The sequence below is a fragment of the Medicago sativa genome, chromosome 7 (genome assembly GCF_051527215.1).
Source record: "Medicago sativa cultivar Bolivia chromosome 7, Bolivia_mono, whole genome shotgun sequence".
Taxonomy (NCBI): Eukaryota; Viridiplantae; Streptophyta; class Magnoliopsida; order Fabales; family Fabaceae; genus Medicago; species Medicago sativa.
Window position 1 is genome coordinate 78,361,997 of NC_140755.1, and position 23,533 is coordinate 78,385,529.

Here is a 23,533-nt window from a genome sequence, read left to right on the forward strand (position 1 = left end):
GGTTTTTTTTTTACTTGATGTGTTTAAGGTTCGTGGGAATTATGAAATTTGTAATTTGGGAATTATATTTTTTTTATTAATTTAATGGTTTCCTAGGAAAAGTTTCCTCGGAAACAATTATTATAATAATTAGAATATTTCCTCGGTAATTCCTCGGAAAACATGTGTCAGATGTGTCAGTCTGTACGAAAGCTAATTTCCTCGGTAATTCGTCGGAAAGCATATTTCCTCGGAAATTCCTCGGAAATTGGTAGGAATAGATCCAAAATTTCCTATGAAAATGTTCCTCGGTAACATCCTCGGAAATCACTGTTTCCGACGAAAATGGGCTGTTTTCCGAGGAAAAATTCCCTAGGAAAATCAATGATTTCTTGTAGTAGGCAAATCTTTCCTCAAATAATCAGGTAATCGACCATACAAAAATTAAAAATTATGGGCAACGAAAGGAGGAGTAAAAGAGAATTAGGTCATTCAATCCAGCACGTGAAGGAAAAATATAAGGAGAATTCTACGGTACAGTCACCCAAATGACTTTTCCAATAAAGTCAAACATTTTAAATCAGTTTGTGGAAAACCGGCTTTAAAAGTCTAAATAAAAATGGAATTTATTAAAGGACCAACAGGGAAATGTATTTTACAACCCTTTATATTATGTCCAAATTATCAAGATATTACACTAGTTAAAGCACAAATTAGATGGTGTGATACAACGGCTGAATATTTTTTAGACAAATATTTATATGAAAGCCATGAAACTATATATCATTTTTTATATAATGAATATAAAGGAATAGCTCAAGATTTAAGGAATAAACTTAAAGAAATAGCTAGATGAGTGAAGAAAATAATACACTCACAACCAGAGTCAAAGCTTTGCTTGACGAAACCAAGAAGTTAAATGAGAGATTTGAAAGACAGATTTCTTTTCTTGAAACCTTACCTCAAATCTATAAACAAAATAATTTGTTTACAAAAGATTATGAGCAAGGATTAGAAAGACCCCATGAAACTTGGGAAAATATGGAAAAAGATTTTCCGTGTTACAATAAAAATGAGAATAATAAATATCCTCATATATATCATTCTTTTAATCCTCAGTTAAATAATATCACTGATATGATTAATTATCTGATAAAAAACTGTTGTAAACAACATCTTTCTCTTCAAAAAGGGGGGAAGAATAAAGAAAAAATTGAAGAAATTGAAAAAACTCTATTTTCAAACTATAAGAAATGAGTATAGAAGAAAATATAGAGTATCAACTCGAAAAATTAGATCAACTTATGGCTACTTTAGACATAAGTGAAAAAGATTCCATTAAGGAAGAACCTGAACCTAAAGATCTAGAAGATATTATCTACGACTTTAGTTCCGATGATGATTCAAAAGACGACGGAAATTTCGTTAAAATAGAACAATTAGAAATGGGCGAAAGCTCAGGAACAAAAAGAGGACCCTCTTATAATTGGAATGCAGAATTCCATAGGGAATTTTCCCAAGCTAAATATCAAAAAATTCCTATGAGTTATATTCCCAAACATAGTGTAAACGATGGAAGTGGAATTTTAAATATTGATTGTGTTGACAATCTTGTCCAAGCCATAAGAAGTTGGTATAATAAAAATACTATCCAGATACAGTTAGATAGTGACTTAAAAGGTCTAAGCCCAAAACAAATTTTTAATTATCTTTTGTGTAGAACAGAAGGTAATGCATATAAATTTCTGGCCGAAAAACCTGAAGAAGAACAAACTGCAGAAAACAGTATGGGAATGATTAATAAAATCTTTGAATGGCTTTTAAATGAATTCAAAGGATGGCAAGATACGGTAGATTCAAATACCGCCTTTAACACTGAAAAATTATGGAGAATAATGAATTTATCCATATGTAATCCTTGTTACATAGAAAATTATATTTGTGAATTTTCACAATTATATTATGATTTAAATAAAGACACTAGAGAAAACCAGAAGGTTGTCGAATTATTTTACCAAAAATTACCTATGTCTATGTCCCAAATAATTCAAAATGAATTTAACAGTGCAATATCCTCAGGAACGGTTAAAGATACTTTAGGAGCTAGAATTTCTATCCTTAGAAATTGGATGCAAGAACAATGCTTAAAGAAACAATCAAAACGAGACGCACGAATAGGTTTGTGCTGCGATAGAATCCAAGGGAAAATTGGAGCATATGGTTGTGAAAAAACTAGGAAAAGAAGAAAATATCCTAGAAGAAAGAAATTTAAAAGATTTTCCTATGATAAAAAGAAACATAGGAAGAAAAGATTCTATAGAAGAAAAAGGGAGTACCCTAGAAAAAATAAAACCTGTCCTAAAGGTAAAAAATCATGCACATGTTGGCTATGCCATGAAACAGGGCATTATGCTAATGAATGTCCAAAGAAAGTTTCTAAAGAAAAGAAACAAGTTTTAAACATGATCTATAGAATAGGTTATGAACCAGTAGAATCAGACTCAGATTCTGATTGGGAGCAGCAAAGTTTCTATGAACTTTGTACAGATTCCGAAGATGAGCAAAACCAAGATTTTGAGTAAAGGAAACCCTAGTGCTACCTTTATTAGAATAAAACTTCGTAAGAAGGAAATTTTAGCCTATTTAGATACAGGCGCGACATTATGTTTTGGAAAACGAAACATATCAAGAAATTGGGAAAGATTAGGAAAACCCAAAGAAATAATTGTTGCAGATAAGTCAAAACATCAAATATGGTTTGTTTTGAAAAATATCTCAATTACTATAGAAGGTTATGAATTCTTCATACCAACAATTTATCTCCATGATTCAGGATTAGATTTAATCATTGGAAATAACTTTTTAAAGTTATATGCACCGTTTGTGCAAAATGTTAAAACTATTTCTTTACTTTGGAAAAATTTAGCAAACCCCAAAGAAAAGACAAAAGTTATAACAACAAAAATTATAACTAGAAATGAGATTATTCAATTAATTTCTGAAAATCTTATAAACCTAAAGAGTATTTGGGAAGAAGGTAAATTATTTTTAAATCTTGAAGAAATAGAACAAAAACTTGATGCTGTATGTTCAGAAGATCCTTTGGATAATCTGAAAAATACAAATCATGAACTTGTTACCATCAAATTACGAGATCCTAATAAGGAGATTAATGTAAAATATAAAATGCCTTATTCAGTACAAGATAAATTAGAATTCCAAAAGGATATAAAAGAACTTCAAGAAAAGAAGTTAATTACTCCATCTGCAAGTCCACATTCAGCACCCGCTTTTTATGTGACAAATCACAATGAAATAAAAAGAGGAAAAGCTAGAATGGTGATAAATTATAAGAAACTCAATGATGCTACAATCGGAGATTCTTATAAATTACCACGAAAGGATTATATTTTGCAAAAAATAAAAGGATGTGATTGGTTTTCATCTTTTGATGCAAAATCAGGATACTATCAAATCAGACTTTCAGAAGGAACTAAGCCTTTAACAGCTTTTTCATGTCCACAAGGACACTACCAATGGAATGTTCTTCCATTTGGACTAAAACAAGCACCATCTATATACCAAAGATTTATGGATAATGCTCTTAGAGGATTAGAACATATATGTTTGGCATATATTGATGATATTTTAGTTTTTACAAAAGGAACTAAAGAACAACATCTTAAAGATGTAGAAATTGTTTTAAATAGAATTTCAGAAAAGGGAATTGTTATTTCAAAAAAGAAATCACAATTAGCCAAAAAAGAAATCGAGTATTTGGGCCTTATTTTTAAAGAAAATGGCACCCTCGATTTATCTCCACATGTTCAGGAAAAAATTCAAGCTTTCCCTGATGAATTGAAAGATCGAAAGCAAATTCAAAGATTTTTAGGATGTTTGAATTATATTGCCAATGAAGGATTTTTCAAAAATTTGGCAACTGAAAGAAAGATTTTACAGAAAAAGATATCTGAGAAAGTTCCATGGTCATGGACTGAACAAGATACTCTAACTGTAAAAACTATTAAAAGAAAAATTAAAGTTTTACCCAGCTTATACAATCCGACAGAAAATGATTTTTTAATTGTTGAGATTGATGCTGATAAAACAACCTGGGCAGGTTGTATGAGAGCTCTACCTAATGGTAAAGCGATACTGAATCTTGATGATTCGGGAAACTATGTTGATGATGTAACCCATCAACAAGGAATGAAAGATACTGGAGCAACCCAGTACGCTAAGTCTAGTAGCTCGAAAGAGAAATTAGACAAACTCTCTGATTCATCAGAAAAATTAGTATCAAAAGATACTAAGATTGATTATTCTTATGAAAATATTAAAAATAAGATAAAAGATGAAGATCTTTTACTTTGTAAATATGTTTCAGGATCATTTACAGATACCGAAACAAGATATCCAATTCATGAATTAGAAACATTGAGTTGTGTTAAAGTTTTAACAAAATGGCAAATGGAATTAATTCCAACCAGATTTTTATTAAGAACAGATTCCAAATATGTAACTGGATTTTGGAAATATGACCTTCGTGTCAATTATAAATATGGAAGACTTGTAAGATGGCAGATGAAACTTCAACCATTTCACCCATATATTGAATATATAAAATCTGAAAAGAATTGCTTCGCAGATGCACTGACAAGAGAATGGAAGCAGCTATAAAGACGCTACAGAATTCTCTCAGACAAAAACAGGAGCAAATTGCCTCTGCAAAAAATCGTCTAGAAACTCTTCTTTCTGAAGAGGGGGAGATGATATTAACAATTCAAAACCTTGAAAAACTGTGTAAAAAAGAAACATCAACAGTTTCAGAATCTAAAAATAGTGAAAACTGGGATCTGCTTGGTCAAGATTCTGGAAAGTTCAACTACTATGTAAAATACTCAGCTCCAAAAGAGTCAAACATCCCAATTGAGTCAATAGAACCAAAAGGATGGAAATCCCCAACAACTGTCCTTGCAGATTTACCAAAAACATCTTGGGCTGATAAAGTCGAAGAAGATGAAAGAAAAAATGGAAAAGAAAAAGAACCCATTGATCAGCAAACAAGTCAAAAGATTGACAGTCAACTTGGAGGCAAAAAGAAAGCTTATGTAATTTTTGATGGACCTATGAAAGGTATCTACCAGAACTGGGAAACCACAAAGTTACATACAAACGGCAAAAATGTCAGATACAAAGGGTATGAGACCCTTGAAGAAGCAAAAACAGCCTACAACGCTGTTTACAAGGAAGTTGCAACAGCAAACAATATAGTCCAGCCATCAAAAATGGAGACTAAGAAGAAAATATCTGTAGATAGAATTATCTATGGAGAAAGTAAATTTGTTAAAGAAGTCACCATTGGAGACTACTACAAAAACTGGAGATGGTTAACCAACTACTCAGAAGAGTTAAAAACAGAATGTTTTTATCCTAGCAATAACGGGATAGAAGTAAAAGCTGTAACAGTCCCAGGCATAGGAAAAGAATTAGTCAGATCATTCTATGATTGTGGAATGATTAAAACAATGTATCTTCAAGAAGATGCAGGAAGGAAAATTCATGAACTAGAACTTCTTCCAAAAGATATAGGCGAAATCGCTTATAAGTTCAACAATAGCTTTGCAAAAGGTAAAGAGTTCTTTTTATCTTTTACTTCAACCTATCCATGGTTTGAAGACGATGAAGTTATTAAAGCCAGACACTTAATCAAGATTGGCATTTCAAATCATTCATATCCAACAAATGATGGAAGAAATGTAGATCCAAGACCAGAATGTTTTCTGCATCAAATGGAAAAATTCTATGATACTCTCATCAGATTTGGAGTAAAATTACCAAACTTCAGGGTAATTACTGCAAAAGAAAGTTTTCTAGTCTATAGTGATTCAAGGAAACAAGCAAAAGAAGAGCATCTTCAGCAAATCCTAAAGTTTGAAGAAAACTTTAGTGGGCTTGAAGCAGACTTGGGCCATCTACCCGACCCAATCCAACAGGAGTGCTGCCGACACTTTCAAAAATACAAAGGACACCAATGCAAGTGGTGCGCAAAGGACATAAAAAACGTGGCCGACAAAGAATCGTTGTATGATAGTGACATATCACCAAATAACGAAGAAAATGTAGAAAGTTAGTGGGCATGGGACCCATTTAGAGATAAGCCTTATCTCTAAGGCAATTATGTAATCTACTTTTCTGTATTTTCTTTATTTCTTTTGTCATATAGTAAGCTGTAGCCAGCTGTAAGGATGGAGACGTAGTACCTATCTGTAAGTCTCTATGCCTATAAATAAGAGCCTTGAAGCTCATTTGTATTCACCATGTTTTGAAGCAATATAAGTTATATCGTTTGATATGAGCTTGCCTCTTAGTTTTAAGAACTAGTGGTCCTATAGTGGTAAAACACTATAGTTGAGAATTCTTGAGGTAATACTCTGGAGGAATTCGCCCTGAGTTGGGATAAACTCAATACAAGCAGAAAAAACTGCTGAAGATCAGATTGCTGAAGCAAAACAACCCATATTTCTGAAGAAAAATCAGGTATGAATTTATCAAAATTATTATAAAATATGTCTGAAGTTTCATATTTTGAAGGAACATCTAGTTATCATGCTGATAGCATAATAGATAATAAAATTGAAGAAGCAGATTTGTCTTTAACTGCTGAAGAAAATTTTAAAAGAAAGTTTAGTAAACTTAAGGAATTTCTGTCAAGAAAAAATATTCTAAAATTCGGAATAATGGTAGGAGAGGAAGCAATTCCAATTGAAACAACTAATGGAAAAATAGTTATATCAACTATAGATAAACAACAAATCGATAAAAGACTTGGAAAATTTTCTGAAAACGAGAGAAAAAAGATTGGTTATATTCATATATCAACCATTCAAATTTTAATCAAAAGTACCTTCATGAAAGGTATTGATTCACCTCTAGAAATAGCTCTAGAAGATTCTAGAATTAGAAATAAAAAACAAGCAGTAATTGCAAAAGGAAATTGTAATCTAAAATATGGAAAGATAAAATTTGATATAAATTTACAGATGGGATTATCCCTAAAAGATATAGATTTGAATAAATCTATAGTTTTTCATTATAAGCTAAAAGATTCAACATTTATGAAAGAAGGTAATCATCCTTTTACAATTTACTACAGAATTAATTATGCTTTGAGTAATTCACATCATAGCATAGAATTCATAGGAAAAGAAACAATTCATATTGATGAGTTATTTACACCATTAATTACTTTGGAAACACCAATATTTAAAGATATCACGAGAAATAGTTTTTCTCTGATAGAAGCAGAAAAGAATATGTTTGAAGAAACAGAAAAACCGTTGTTTAGAAGCCAAAGTCTTCGAATAACATCACCAAACAAAGATCAAAAAGATTTTAGCAAATCATTAAGTTCTCAAACCATATTTGAAGATGATACTTCATCCTCATTCGAACCACCTAGAAAGGATTTCGAAATAAGCAGAGAAAAAGAGCTTAAGGATCTGCATGATTCTATAAAAACTCTATCGATACAGGTTAATAAGATTAATCAAAGACTATAAAAAGTCAAAATGCCTGGTCTAACTCTTAAATCAGAATTAATACTTTTTAAAACTAGGTTACAACATCTAGTAAGTGATATAGAATGGTATTATGATCTAATATCATACAAACAAATAATATATAAAGCTCAAACTTTAATGAGATCTCATATAGATTTAATTGAAGATCTGGTAGAAGAAATGCAAGAAAATCTCACAGAGATTCAAATGAAAAGAGCAAAAATTCTTTTAGAACCTTTTTGGGGCTTAGAAGGAATTGAACACCTTATAAACGAAGCTCGAGAAAAAGATAAAGCTCGAGAAAATTCCGCTGGTAATTCTGCTGAAAATCTATAATGCCTGGATTAAATCTAAAAACAGAGTTACAACTCTATAAGCAAAGACTAGAAGAAATAATTTCTGAAATAAATTATCAAAATACAAGAATTATATTAAAACAAATTCTTTTTGCTTCACAAGATTTAATAATCTACCATGTAGGTTATATTTCTAATTTATTAGAAGAAATAGAAGATTCGAATACTCTTACAAGTATTCAGCAAGAAAAAGCAAAAAGACTTTTAGAACCCTTTCAAGGTTTAGAAAAAATCGAAAAAATGTTAAAACAAATAAAAACTGATCAAATGCTAGAACAAGAAAACCTCCGCTGGAGAATCAACAATTAAGATATGCCTGGACTAGATCTTATAACAGAATTAAGACTCTTCAAGAAAAGGCTAGAAGACATAGTCTTTGAAATAGAATTATATTATGAAAGAATTGTTTTTAAACAAACTCTTTACAATTCTAGAGAATTTGTTATACATCATATAGAATATATTGAAGATCTATTAAGAGATACAGAAGATTTAGAAAATCTTACTCAGATACAAAAACAAAGAGCTAAAACACTTTTAAAACCTTTTCAAGGATTAACTAAAATCGAACAAATGATAAACGAAGTTCGAAAAAATTCCGCTGAAAACCCCACTCCAAACCTGGTATCAGAGCAGGAAACACAATCCTAAGGGATAAACATGAAAATAAAAATAAAAAAGAAATTAAAAAATATTTTTTATATAAAACAAAAGCTTTTTAAAATCGTTTTTCCGAATAGCCGATTTAAAAAGACATCCACGTGGCACTCTCCTATTAGGCCACATAAGCGACTTTTCCAGAAAAGTCATAAAAACAACTGCACCATAGCAGTCCCCAAAATATAAATATGTTATTATTGATAGATAGATAAAATCCCCAAGATATACTACAAAATGTGGATCACTTTATTGAATAAGATAAAAAAAGTATTGAGAGCACCAATTCTAATAAACAGTAAAACTCAGGTTTTATCTAAAGTTAGAAATTCTATAAGAGGGAATAATCTTCAAGTTGCACCACGTAAATTTTCTATATATTCCCTATACTTATAAGGTAACTAAATCTGGGAACAACTCCTATCAAAGTTTAATGGTTTGGTTCCTCACATTGTAGCGATATATCCTTTTACGCTATATACTCAACTCTTAAAGGTTATTTTTTTGTTTTTTTTTTGTGATTTTAACGTATCCAATTATGCCACTTTGAAAAATTAATAAATTATACTTACAGTACTTTGTTACAAAGAAACAGATTTGCCGAGTGTTCTGATAGAAGATTGACAAGTGTATCAATAACTATCGAAGTAGTAAAAATATCGATCCCACAGACTGTTTTAATCTCAATAATTCAATTGCGTTATAGAAATAGGATGTATAAAAGTTATTTTTGATTTGCCACTAGGCAGAAGATTTGGTTTGATTTTATGAAATCAAATAGCAGAAAATAAAGTTTGGTTAAGAAAATATGGAGAGAGATGAGATTAGGTCTGTCGAATCCTCTATGTTCCCCTAATTGGTTACTGCACCTATTATTACTAATGATTCTCTAGTTTCACGATAGTTAACAAATTAGCCCTAATCAATCCCTTGAGTTAGGACCCTCTTCTTAAACTACAGCCCCTAATTCCTTAGGTGGTCTAATAATCTTTGAAGGTTTAACGAACGTTAACCTAATATCACTAACAAACGATTATCCATTCCTAGACTAACCATAGATCTTAATTAATAGGTACTTTGAATTAATCCAATAAAGAAGGAAGGGGGATTCAAGGATTCCCTAATTTGCGTTACGCATCTGAATCAAACCAACCTAATCTCGCATTGAGCAGGACAATTAAAACCCTGCAACTACTTCATCTTTTCTATTTTGTTTACTTCTAATAAATTTTGCTAATTACTAAGTTTAACTACAATCATGTGGAGACGATAACTTACTATTTTATTACATGCGTACGATTTGGTGCACTTGACAACATCTGTCTATCAAGTTTTTGACGCCGTTGTCGAGGAATGTTGATATTTCAACGATGTAATTAGCTGAATTTATTTTGTAAATATTTAGGTTTATTTTTCTGTTTTAGATTAGGTTTAGTTTTAAATTTTTAGCTCAGTTTACTTTTTTTCAATTTTTTAGTATTAAGTTAGATACTAGAAATTAGGGTTAGTTCCTACTTTCTAGTTTAGGTTTATCTTTTAGGGTTAAAATTAGTTTAAATCTCTTTAGGATTAGGTTAGTTTTTTTTTTTTTTTAGATTAGATTATAAACCCTCCGGTCACTATTATAAGCAAAAATTTATATTATGTTCATTTAATAAATGATGTATGTGGTTTATAAAGTAGACCACATACATAATTTATTGAATGAACCTACAATAAAGAATTTTACTTATAATAATGACCGAAGGTGTGTTTGTTTTTATTTTTATTAATTAGGTTAGTTTTATTTTCTTATCATACTTCAAAAATACAAAAAAGATTTTATTTGTTTTTATTGTTTCTAGTTATTAGGGTAGTATTTAGTTTGGATTAGATTTAGTTTGTTTTTAAATTTATATATTTTGTTTTTTTATATGTAACAAAAACCAAAAAAAAATATTATATGTATTATTTGCATGTTATTAGTGTCTCCGGGACACTCCTTATATGGATGAGCATGTGTTTGTTTTTGGTGTGGGATTAGTCGAATACTATCTCTGTGTTCTTTCTTTCACAGTTTGGACCTGCGTACCCAAACGTACTTACGGTTCGATGGGCAAAAACAAGAATCTTTGTACTCTAATCAACATACTAATAGTAATTTGGATAATGTTTCCAGGCAATCAAGACCAAGAGAATGATCAATCTTTACCTTTGTTACAAAGATACAAGCACTGGAAGACAAAGTATGGAGTGGTCTACAAGGATGACGCAGAGCAGGAAAAGCACTTTCAAATATTCAAACACAATGTGGCTTACATTGATTCCTTCAATGCTGCCGCGAACAAATCCTACAAACTTGCCATTAATGGATTTGCGGACCAACCCATAGAGGATTCCCAATCCCATGACGGGTTCAGGAGGACTACAACAACAACGTTGTTTAGGCATAAAAATATCACTGATATTCCTGCCGCCGTAGACTGGAGGAAACGTGGAGCAGTTACTCCAGTCAAGAATCAAAGAGGATGTGGTAACATAAAACGACACTCTTTTCTTTTTCTTTTTTTTTTTTTAAATTTCAATACTCTAGTTTAATTCATCTCATAGCTTGGTTCATAACTATTTGTTCTTAATTATTTAATTTTTTTATTTTATTTTTAATAACAATAACAGGTAGTTGTTGGGCATTTTCTACAGTGGCTGCAATAGAAGGTGTCCAACAAATAACTAGTGGAAATTTAGTCACCTTTTCAGAGCAACAACTTGTGGATTGTGTCACAAGTAATTGGACCAATGGATGTAATGGTGGTAATAAGATTGATGCTTTTAAATTCATTATAGAAAACGGTGGAATTGCCACAGAAGCAAGTTATCCATACAAGGGAGTTAAAGGAAATTGTAAGAAGGTCTGCCAACAAGTTCAGATTAAGAGCTATGAGCAAGTCCCTAAAAACAACGAGGATTCACTACTTAAAGCTGTGGCCAATCAACCAGTTTCGGTTAGTATTGATATGAGAGGTATGCTCAAATTTTACCCAAATGGAATTTTTACAGGAGAATGTGGAACTAAGACAAACCATGCTGTAACAATAGTTGGCTATGGTACATCGAATGACGGTACTAAATATTGGTTAGTAAAGAATTCATGGGGAACTTCATGGGGTGAGAAAGGATATATAAGGATGAAGCGAGACATAGATGCAAAGGAAGGCCTATGTGTCATTGCAATGAATGCTTTTTACCCAAATATCAACAACACTACTATGTACAACAATCCAACATGTACAAAAATCCGACTGTATGTCTCTAAGTTGACCGACTTCCTATTTTATTTTTTTCCCACAAATATGAACTACTCCTTCCAATTTAAAATATAAAAGAAGATTTTTTTTTCAAATTTATTGAATAATTGATGTATCTAATTTATTATATAGGTCAAATATTAATGAATCTGAAAAAATTATCTTCTTTTATATTTGAGGAGGGAGTATAATATGTATCTCTAAGATAGCGTGTTAGATTATTGCTGTAAAATATCTTGAATATTTTATTATAGTATATTAGAGTATCAGTTAGCATTAGATTTTATGTTATTTATCCTTTATTTATAGTTGAGAGTTTATGTATATTTCATGTGAATATGAATTAATACTTTATGTCCCCGTAAGCATGGTTGGATGTATGATCGGAATTTTTCCTAAAGACGAAGAGGTCTTAAACGATGTTTTATTGATGGAGTTGATTTGTTTACAAAGGTTGTAACCAATTGTCTTAGACAAAAGGGGGATTAAATGTCTATGTGAGATATGTATGTGTTAGGAGCTCGAGAGTGAAGAAGAAAGGGGGAATTTTTTACCATCAATGTATGTTTTTATGTTTATATTCAGAGGGAGTATATTATATATTATATATACTGAAGACATGGATGTGATATACATCAAGATAAATTCCCAAGTCATGCAAGTATCCCACAGGAGATGATGATGAAAGCATTGAAAAAAATTGTCACGCTTGTGAATAACATACAGTCATTTTTCAAGTTAAATAATTGATCGAACAAGATTACATGTCTATATGCTCTCAAAAAAAGATTGTATGCCTATAATATAACAATGATATCTACCTTTGATTAATTAATTACATTAAAAATAATATTTAATGTCTGGTAAAAAGTTTTGAACTAGTTGTTTTGCTATCTGAATATGTAAGGGGAACTGTCGAGAATTCTGAACCAATCTGTTCAGAATGCTGAAAATATCCACGAGAGAGAGGACTAGTGTTCTGATTAATAGGTGAACTAATTGATGCAGCTTCAGTACTAAACCTTTGATTGGAAAGTGGTGAAGAGGCAGAATTAGTATTTGTACTATTATCACGTGAATCACCCATAGATTCTGATCCACCTGTAATTCCTGACAACTCTCTCTTTTCTCTTTCTTCTGTTTCCTTGAGAAGAAAATCAACCCACATTTCTGCAAAGGACTGAAATGGGAAAATACTTGTTCAAATATGAATTTATGACTGTAAACTCGATATCAAAGTAGTGTAAAATGCGACAATTTCGCACCATACATCATTATCCGGAAAATATACTAATACCAGATTAGAAATTACCTGGTTATCAGATGCAACATTTACAGCTGATTCAGTCGAACTTCCTCCTAAGATACCTCCGACCAGGCGGCCAGGCAAACCAAGAACACCACGGACAACACCTTTCCCTGGACCTTGTTGAGCAAGGCCTATCCTTTGCTTGTCCTCATTAGAAAATCCCAGCATGCGAACCATCAAGTCCAAAACCTGTCCCAACATAAAAAACCACATGAAAAATATCATTCGAACAATATAGCATGCAAACCAGATAAAATAACATGGCATTGGGAGCAAATGTTAAGGGATGGAACCAAAATATACAGCCAAAAGTAAACATGTGAAACTGGAGAACATAATTTTATAACCTTCACAAGTTCAATGGTTCTTAAAATATCAACCAAGACTGTAACTTCTTAAAACCCTATCCTAGGTTATAGATGCTGCATCTGACCATATACTAGTTTTCTTGAACAAAATCTAGTAACCATAAATTAACTCGGCTAATATATAAAAACTGGTCCCTTAAATTTCACTCCCCGGTCTCTCCCCCAACACACAAGGGTGTACTGATAGGGACTTGGGTATTATGGGGGGCACAAGTCCCACGTCGAGTAGTATGGGGATGCTCAGTGGACTATTTATGCGGCTTGGTTCTTCCCCCCTTAAAAGCTAGTTCTTGAGGGTGGGTTCCCCAAGTTCTTAGATACTCATCATATACACACAAATTATTCTCAGAAGAAATAAAGGAAACGGTTCCAGTCTTGAAAAAATGCATATAAAGCAACCACAGTTAGAAGACTTGATACCTCTTTGCTGTGGTTTCTCTGGAAATAAGTAATAAGGAGTTTTATCACAATGCGCCTGTCAAAGTACAATTAAAACATGTAAGATAATTTATTCTAAAAAAAAAAATCATGACAGAAAGGTCCTAGCTTAACTTTTTAATTTTAATTACAGCTTTCTCCAAAACTAAGCCAGGTCGGTTACATGGGTCAAATGATGCCATAACGTTCTATTCTCGAAATTATACTCAGAAGAAAAACATGCCAACCTGTCAACAAGAAAATCAGAATCCACCGACATTCTATTTAACCGTGTCATACTCTGTTCAAGAGCTCGCCGCAATTTAGCATTTTCTTCCTCAAGCTTGCTTACTCTACTTCTCCATTCTGATTGTACCTTCTCAGATTGAGAAAGCTTGGCTAAAATTTCTTCTTTTTCACCACTCAATATATCCACTCTGGAATCTGCATGCTGGCAATAACATAAACATTTAATCTATACGCTGCTTAATCATGAACACCAAAAATTGACTTTTTAACCTTTTGAGTCAAAAAAACACAATACAATGTCAATATACTGAGCAAAATTTTCAGGAATGATGGAGGATAAGATAATACAAGATGCATTATGCTTTTTAAGTATTAAGATAGAGTAACTTTAAAACATAGAGTTCAACATGATACAAATAATCAAATACTTGTGTTACAACAACTAGCAAAGATCATCATTATGCTTTTGTGCTATAATCAACATAAAGTATCCAATTTTTGTTCAATTCATATTTTAAACGAAGTTGTCTGCATATTATTAATTTAGCAAAAGTGAGATATATTCATACTTTCAACAGTTGAGAAAGATTAGCTGTTTCTTCCCTTGCACGAGCCAACTCTTCTTCTAAATGTTCCTTCAGGAAATAAAATTAATAGCGACATAAGCTTACTCTGTGTAACAATATAACATAGATACATAAAAGATAATGACAGAAAAATAAAAAGGTGAGTGGGAATATTAAGGTGTTAACAGCTCAATTTATGTCAGCAAACTTGTAATAATAAAAAATTTAAAATAACCTTAGCTTCGATCTCAGCATAATACTGTCCGAGAGCGGTCTGCAAATTTATTAGTTCAATATTTTTGGCATCTATTGTGCTTATACAGTTTGTAAGCTTTTTGTTCAAGTCATCAATGACTTCTCTGGACTTCAGAATTTCACTGTTGTTTGCAGATTTCAGTTTCTCTTGATCTGAAGTTGCTTGCTTCAGAGCTCTCTCGAGATGTGATATTTGAGCCCTTAAGTAATTGTTGCTATCCCGTAGTTCTTCAATGACTTTGGTATCCTCGTCCATTTTTTCTGACTCTTCATTTTCCTAGAGAAATACCACCGAAATGAAGATTATAGTCTGATGCGGAAAGATTGATATGATATATTCATGTATGATATTAGCAATTGTAGTTTATTCACATTCATTATAAAACTAACGAGACAACATTATTAACTATATACTTGAAAACTGTAAAAAGATTATGATAACTTGTACACTACTTATTTTTTAATATCACGTTCTTTTTTTTTTTTTGTTACATGAGAAAAAATATCATGTTAGTTCATCGTATTAATCTAGCTTCAACAGATAAATTTAATAAATACGTTAAAATGAAACCTTCTCTATCAAATGTTGTTTAAGGCGGGTCAATTCTTGTACTGCTTTGTCCCTCTCCTGTTGTGTTTTCTTCAAATCATTACTCATCTTCTGTAAGGATATTTCCATGTCTTCTTTTCCAGGGAAACTTTTGGAAGGATCTGACAACTGTTACCAAAAGCCCATTCACCAATCCCCAAAAAAGAGAAAAGACAACCATTATTAGCACGAAACTTAACGGATAAATTGAAAAGTAAATATTACAGTAAAATATGGGCTCACATCACTGGCGCTGCTTGAATCCCTATTCTGGACTTGAGAAGCAACAGGTGACTTTTTACCAGTGAAGGACACACTACTCGCTTTGAGTGCAGCCTCAAGTTCACTTTTTTCCATCTAATAACAGTATGTAGGATAAATAATTAGAGTGCAGTCTAAAGCACAATATAAAAAATAACTATTTTCAAGTTTTGATTGATAAGATGGTAGAAACATTTTGTACTGTGATGGAATAATGTAATGCATATATCTACAAACCTTAAGAGTGGTATTTTCCTTCTCTAATGTTTCGATTAGTCTTTTTGAGCTATCCATAGCATTACTTGCTTCTTCACCTTTCTGTCTAGTCAACTCCAGCTGCAGACGCTTTATTTCTGATACCTTTTCATTCAATTCTTTGTGTAATTGCCTCACCTCAGTTGTAGTCTTCAAGCAGTAATACATATCGGGGTTAGATAGCCAAAAACTATAACAGAACTCATGTTGCGAATCAATACAACAAAACCAGCATCCTTTTCCTTAAAAAAGATGTAATCTATTACTCAGTGATGCAATGGAAATTATTAACAAGTAATAACCCAGAAAATGGTCCTTATTATTTTGCATTTACACACACACATACGCGTGCACAACAATACAAACACAAACATACTCATAAAAAACCTCTCATGTATAAGAAGAAATAGTGATATGGAGATTTTTGAAGTATTTGAAAAGGCTATAGTGTTGTCTTGTATTTTCTACTCTAGTCCTATCACCCACGTGAACCCGTGCAAATAATTAATTGTGCTTTTAATTCATCCATAATTTGATACTAAATCTCAATATCATGTCCATCAAATGTTATTTACATATTTTCCAATGCACCAAACAATTTCCTGAAAAAGACATCCTAAACTGCAGAGCACAGTGAAACGTAACATTTATTCCACGGCACATCTGTTTATTAAGTCTTAATATCAAGAGCGATCTCACATTGTAAACTATATATCCAAGTGTAATAAAATAAAGATGTTGGAGCCGTGAACATTAAATTTGCATCAATGCTTATATGGACTTACTTTGTCTCTTTCCAACTTTAATAATTTAAGCTCCTCTTGGAAAGACTTGTTCAATTTCTGTTCCTCTGACAGTGGAGAAAGAATTACATTTGTTAGCAGTTTCTATTTAAAAGTAGAGAATGGTGATTCAATCAAGTAAATGCAGAAAAATACCCTGGAATTGTAGCTGAACATTTTCCAACTTATCTCGTTCTTGCTCCAATTCCAGCTTCAGTTTCCGTATGTCATGAGTATGTTGTAGTTGTGCTGCTGCTGTGGGGCTATTTTTTCCTTCTGCCAAATCTGCTAGCTCCTAGAAGGCATTCATACATCTGTTGTCAAGTTCACTCATCACTAAAAAAATATAAAATATATAGCCTATCAAAAAGTCTATATCAAAACGACCAGACGAAATATTAAAATTTCAAATTATAAAGAAATATAAAAATCAGAACAAGAAATATTTTCATTTTCTAAAGAAGGTGCACATCATACTGGGACTGAATGAAAATGAACATACACATGGGATAAAATAACAAAAGGTACTTGACCAAAATCAAACTAGGGCAAGGAATAACAAAAAAAAAAAGCCTAAGTTGTCATGAATGCCACGTAATGGTTAATCTTTCTATGTTGGTTCATTACTTAATAACCAAAAAAACTAAATTGTCATTACCTTGTCCTTTACTTGTAAGTTGGAATGATTAGATACCATCTTACTTGGAATTGCATTGGATTCCAAAGTAGACATGGTTCCGTTGTTTGTAGTATAACGGTTTTTCATTTGAGTTGCGAACCTATGTTGTCGATTAGATGACTGGTCACTACTTCCCTGCACAAATATATGCAACCATGGTTTTTCACTTGTTATAAAGTTGTATGAGATGAGCAACATATACAATAAAAACATGTTTTCCCTTTCTCTAATCAACCCTGGTTTATGAATACATATTTCGATTGGTCAGATGAATTCATATTTCATATTAATTACATTGATCTAACATTATGGACAAATATATTTTAAAGAAATAGCAGTTAGAAACTTTGGGTCAAAAGAGCTTTCTAATATCTATGCTTTTCTACAAAAAGAAATCCATAAGAAAACTATTGGTTTTGCTGTAAGTAGAAGCCACAACAATAATTCTATGTCAAAGATTGATAAGAGTAAACCTCTAGATGAAGACTTAAGCTTTACAATCAAATGCATCACATAAGAGAATAAATTCCATGCTCTAATAAATATTTCAATGATTTTTAAGTGCTGCAAAGAAACTGGCCAAACCCACTGCTCACTAAAAAATTCAAAAAGTTATATCACAAAACAGTTAATCAATCTCAAAATAAATTACTCCAAATATATGAACTTTTTAAAACAATAACAAAATAAAGCCAAATATTGTATTGACAAGAGACAATTTAATGTGGTTTCAGTTTATATATTGAGAAGTAGGCACTCGGTATGAAGCACTCAAATTAATTGCCTCAAGAACTAGTTTAGTAAAGTATGGTGAACCTGTGTTAAGAGTCGATATTAATAACTGAAAGTTTAAAAGGAAGTTTATTTTTATTTTTTTCATCCAAATTTGAATTTGGACCTAACTCGGCCCCAAAAGATAGCTCATGTGTAGAGGGTCCCCCCCTCCTTCATTGTTCGGTCATATAATCATCCAATGTGAAACTCTCAGAACACCCCTTTCACTTCCTGTATGACACAACGGGAGCGTGAAGTTTGCAGGACTAGACACTAGCGGGCGGCCCAACAGATATAGGGTAGGATTTGATACTGTACTATTCTGAGTTTAGGCCTAACTCAACTTCAAAAGCTAGCTCATGGGGTGAGGGTTTCCGCCACTTATTAACTATTGTTTACTGTTCAAGCCATATCAATATCCAATGTGGGGATCTCGATACTTTTTAATCAAAAATTGTGAAGCACGAGTTTTGAAAACCAACTTGCATACTAAAGCATAATAATGTACATGGAATAGAATACTCATTGTCATCACTATTTAAATTTCATACAAAAATTATTAACTACCAAGATATAAACCAACGAAAGACATAAAGCAGAGGCTAAAAGTTTCTGAAACAAAAATACAAACAATTAAAATCTTCAGAATAAAGTGTGAATTTAAATATAGGATTACCTTGACTCTTCCATTTGAAGAAGCAGGACTTGTAGCCTCTAAATTCTGTTTTAAGGAGCCATTTTCTTTATTCAGTCTAATGATGTGATCCTGCAAAGTTGAAATGATTGAATAGTTAACTTACCAAATGCTAGAATTAATAAACCCCAAATTATTATGTCGGTGCAATAATGGACAGTTTATGAAACCTCTTCATGGGATCAATTGCATGATGAGATACAATCCTATAATATATTGAAGCAGATAAAAATTCATTTTGTTTGGGGGAAGTGGGTCTAAAAAATCAGAGTTTTAGAAAAAAGCAACAAATCCAGATGCACATATATATTTATTGTGTACTCTTCAAATGGCGCATTGCAGCTGAGTTCATCTTATTTTAAACAAACATGATATCACTAGATGTACAGTTTAACATGTATCTTCGATCCATCTTACAATGTGATGAGAAAAAAGATTGATGGGAATGCCAAACAGAAGGATTCAAGTTGGATGGATGACATCAACAAAGGCTCAAGTTAATCATAAATTGTGGAAGAAAAGTTCTAATAAAAACTAGAAGAAAAAGACAATATTTACCAGATAGTTATGAGATTTAGAATCAACAACCAGTATTGTATTACGAGAAAATAGAGAAATTACTGGTTCGTATCACATTACAACGCTCAGAGAAAAAAAAAAAGTGTAGCAGATACGACAATAAGGTAAATGAAAAGGAGACAAAAGATTTTGGAATGACATAATCCAAGGGAAAGTTCAAGTACCATCTATTGAGGGGAACACTGAAATAAATCATTTAATTGCACGTGATTTTCCTAAAATTTGGTTGGCAATAGAACACATTGGCATCGATTGATCCATGTAGTGTAGCAAATCCTCCAACTAGAAATAGAATATAGATTGACTGTTGTTTGGAAACAACACAAGGTACATAAAGAGTTCAAAAAGAAAAGGCAACCAAAAACAAACAGTCGTTTTCAAGGAACTAACAAAAATTCCCAGCTATGTGTAACAAAATGACTCATAATACACGAGACAAGTTCATGTATCAAAAGAATGGCTAATGCCACCCAGCAGCTAAAATTGAACATTACAAAGGTCCAACGCTAGAAAGAACATAAGAAAATTTGATATATTACCAGTATATATATTCAGAAAAGTGACAGCTAGCCATACCTCTTTTTCTTTTAATAGAGCAGCATAATTAACTGATAGTGCTTTAATCTCTGCTTCAGATGCTTGAAGTCTTTTGATTTCTGCTCTATACTGTTCTATCTGCAAGAAACAGCACAAATTTTTAGTTTTGACCAACCTACCTACCATATTCAACCAGAGGATTCAAGGGAAAATACAAGGTATAAACAACTAATAAAAAATAACAATCTAATGCATCTGGTAAAATTTCTAAATTAACACAAGAATGAACCTTCTGCTAAGAGAATAAAACCTGTGGATCAAAACATTATATACTAATCAGTAATCACTCATTGTCGCCATTTTACCTTTATGATGAACAAAACTAGATTATACACTTCGGATAATGGATAACAAAAGGTCTTGCCAAAAATATCTAAATAAACAAACAAAACATAACACACAGCTAACTAAGACTACCCATCGACATGAAATCACATGAATACAAACAGACATATCTGTGTGTTGTAAACAGAAGAGTTGTGTTATTAGCTCTATAGCACTGCCACTTCTAATAGAAGAATTGTCCGGTATCTGGCATTGGCGTCCCAGTATCAATGTCCTCTATAACACCGACACATGTGATTACATTCAATTATGTTATTTTTCCAAATTATTACCGGCATTGGCGTGCCAGTATCAATGTCCGGTGTTTGTGTCGGTGCTTCATAGGTTATTATAGACTAACTCGTGCACTTAAAAGAAATGGAGGTGTCTAATACTGTAGTTTTGAAGTAAATAAATGGTATAAATGCACACATTTCAAAATTTGGTGACATTTATTAAACATTTATACTCCAAAACTATAGTAACGGACACATTAAAAGAAATGGAGAACATAGGGATATTTTAATTGCACATAAAATTTCTCACACATTATGTATGAACAGGAAAAGAGACAGATCCATATGGTCTATCAAATTCAAGATAAACCTTATAGCTAATATTAACTTAGGGAAATGTTACCCTTGCACATACAAAATTGCTCACATGCTACATATCCTAAGGTTGAGAAATTTTGCTGCTAGTGAAAATCACAAAGCCAGCTAAATTTCTTTTCAATGCATGTTACAATTTTCTCCTGCAAAACCTATTAATCACGTAGACACCAATAATCATTTGGAATTTGGTGTCATATTGGTGCGTGTCAAACACTGGACACATCTTCCATCAGAAGTGTCGGTGCTATGGAACTAACATTTCTAAAGCAATTTGTACGATCATGTTAATGTACTAATTAATTATCAATAATTATAAATTATATTTCTTAACAATATACACGATTTCACGCATAGCGTTCCGCAATTCAAAATTGAAATCTCTACGATTTAACAATCACGCGAATTTCAATACACATACCTCAGAAGAATAGGGATGATCTGCAATTCCGTTTGGGATCGGCGACCTAGGAATCGAATTGGAACGCGTGGAGCCACGAGAATTCCGGCGATCGGAGACGGAAGGACTCTCGCCGTCGTTCTGGATTGCGTAAGAAACGACGTCGTCTTCGTCATCATCATCGTTGTGAACATCAAGAGCGATCTGATTCAAATTCTCCTTCAAATTGGCAATGGTGCTCCACATGATGATTCAAATCGAATTGATGAATCTGAGTTTAGAAGGATATTTGAATTGGAATTGAATTGAATCAATTGTTGAATTTGTGATTCGGTGAAGTTGCACACACTGCAATTTGCGATGGATCTCGCCTTAGAATCTATGTCACCGTTTCCGTAGTAATGTAATTTTTCCTTGGTTTGTTCAAGTTTTTTCTCCCAAAATAATAACAACTAGCCAAACAAAATGTTACATATATAAAAGGAAAAATTAATTTGTATTGGTATGACATTCGGGGATGTATTGCATTATAGTTTTAAAGGATTTTAAAAGACTTTTTAATTAGGGTTAAATACGTTTTTAGTCCTTATAAATATATCAATTTTTCGTTTTAGTCCCTCTAAAAATTTTCTTCCACTTTTAATCCCTATAAAATTTTCAATCACTGCTTTTAGTCCCTATAAAATTATGCAGAAATGTGTAGAATATTGTAAAAAAAAATTCCTAAAAAAATTAGAATTTTTTAACAAAGCACAAATTAAATATGAATTTTTAACCTTCAAAAATATAAAAATTCATATTAAATTCATGTTTTGTTAAAAAATTCTAATTTTTTTTGGAAGAGATTCTTATAATATTCTGAATTTTTCTACAAAATTGCATTCAAAAATATGAATTCTACATATGAGTTTACTTTAAAAGAGAGACTAAAAGTGAAGATGGAAAATTTTTTAGGGACTAAAAGTTGAAGAAATTTTTTAGAGGGAATAAAACGAAAAGTTGACATATTTATAAGGACCAAGAACATATTTAACCCTTTTAATTATGAAAAAGTCTTGTGGTATTCAATCAAGACTCTTTGCAATTTAAAAAAAGTTTTGTTTTGTGGTATTCAATCAAGACTCTTTGTCATTTTAAAAAAGTTTTGAGGTATTCAATCAAGATTTTTCATCACTTAAAAAAAGTCTCGTGGTATTCAAAATCATTCAAATTCCAAAGGATTGTTTAATAAATTGGATTTTGATGGATTTTGTGGGATTTTCTAGTGAAATTTTAACAATAAAAAGTCTTACATGAAGACATGAGATTTCTTGAGATTGTTTTTCTTTTAAAAGTTTATGGCTAATGTTAACTTGTGCCCTCAAGGCACATGTTAAGATACTCATTATAGAAATACACATATCAAAAGACGTGCATTCAACTTCTTAAAGGTTGTTATATTGTGTTTTCCAATGCAAAATTGCTCTATTTAGGTTGCTTAACATGTGCCCTAAGGGCACAAGTTAACATGACCCAAAGTTTATTATCTCTTTCTTATCCCTTCTATCCTTCTCTCCTCTCCCTTCTATCTCTCCTCTCTTTTCTCCCTTCTCTCTCTCTCACTCCTCTCTCTTCTCCCTTCTCTCTCTCTCTCTCTCTCTCTCTCTCTCTCTCTCTCTCTCTCTCTCTCTCTCTCTCTCTCTCTCTCTCTCTCCTCTCTCTCTTTCACTCTCTCTTCCCCCCCCTCTCCCTCTCTCTATCTCTCATAAAAATAAAATAAAAATAGGAGTCTGTATTGAGAATATTACAATAGAGAGTGTGTTGTAATAATTTCTTTTCAATGAGTACTTAAAATTCATAAAATCTTTTGAAATCTTATAAATCCATAAAAATCCTTTAAAATCCTTTAAAATCTTATGATGTAAATCCATTGAAATCCAAATTGAAAATCCTGATAGTCTTTTGAAATCATGAAAGTCATTAAAATCCTACAAAATCTTTTAAAAT

At 32.0% G+C, this 23,533-nt stretch overlaps 2 protein-coding genes and 1 pseudogene across 2 annotated transcripts; 2 read left to right on the forward strand and 1 right to left on the reverse strand.

Moving 5' to 3' along the window:
* Positions 1 to 5,748: 5,748 nt before the first annotated feature.
* On the forward strand, positions 5,749 to 8,106 carry LOC146908831 (uncharacterized). Its single transcript, XM_085725697.1, has one exon. It carries the CDS (start codon positions 6,549 to 6,551, stop codon positions 7,539 to 7,541), a length of 993 nt encoding a protein of 330 aa, XP_085581823.1. The 5' UTR covers positions 5,749 to 6,548; the 3' UTR covers positions 7,542 to 8,106.
* A 2,539-nt stretch (positions 8,107 to 10,645) lies between these two features.
* LOC146908832 (senescence-specific cysteine protease SAG39 pseudogene) lies at positions 10,646 to 11,913 on the forward strand (annotated as a pseudogene).
* A 601-nt stretch (positions 11,914 to 12,514) lies between these two features.
* Positions 12,515 to 21,963, reverse strand: LOC146908833 (golgin candidate 3-like). Its single transcript, XM_085729934.1, has 15 exons — positions 21,569 to 21,963; positions 20,192 to 20,290; positions 19,019 to 19,108; positions 17,548 to 17,703; positions 17,046 to 17,184; positions 16,893 to 16,957; positions 16,090 to 16,257; positions 15,835 to 15,948; positions 15,574 to 15,720; positions 14,983 to 15,279; positions 14,751 to 14,816; positions 14,181 to 14,383; positions 13,936 to 13,990; positions 13,151 to 13,336; positions 12,515 to 13,018 (listed from the first exon to the last, which is right to left on the reverse strand). Exons 1-15 carry the CDS (start codon positions 21,791 to 21,793, stop codon positions 12,692 to 12,694), a joined length of 2,337 nt encoding a protein of 778 aa, XP_085586060.1. The 5' UTR covers positions 21,794 to 21,963; the 3' UTR covers positions 12,515 to 12,691.
* Between the last annotated feature and the right edge of the window lie 1,570 nt (positions 21,964 to 23,533).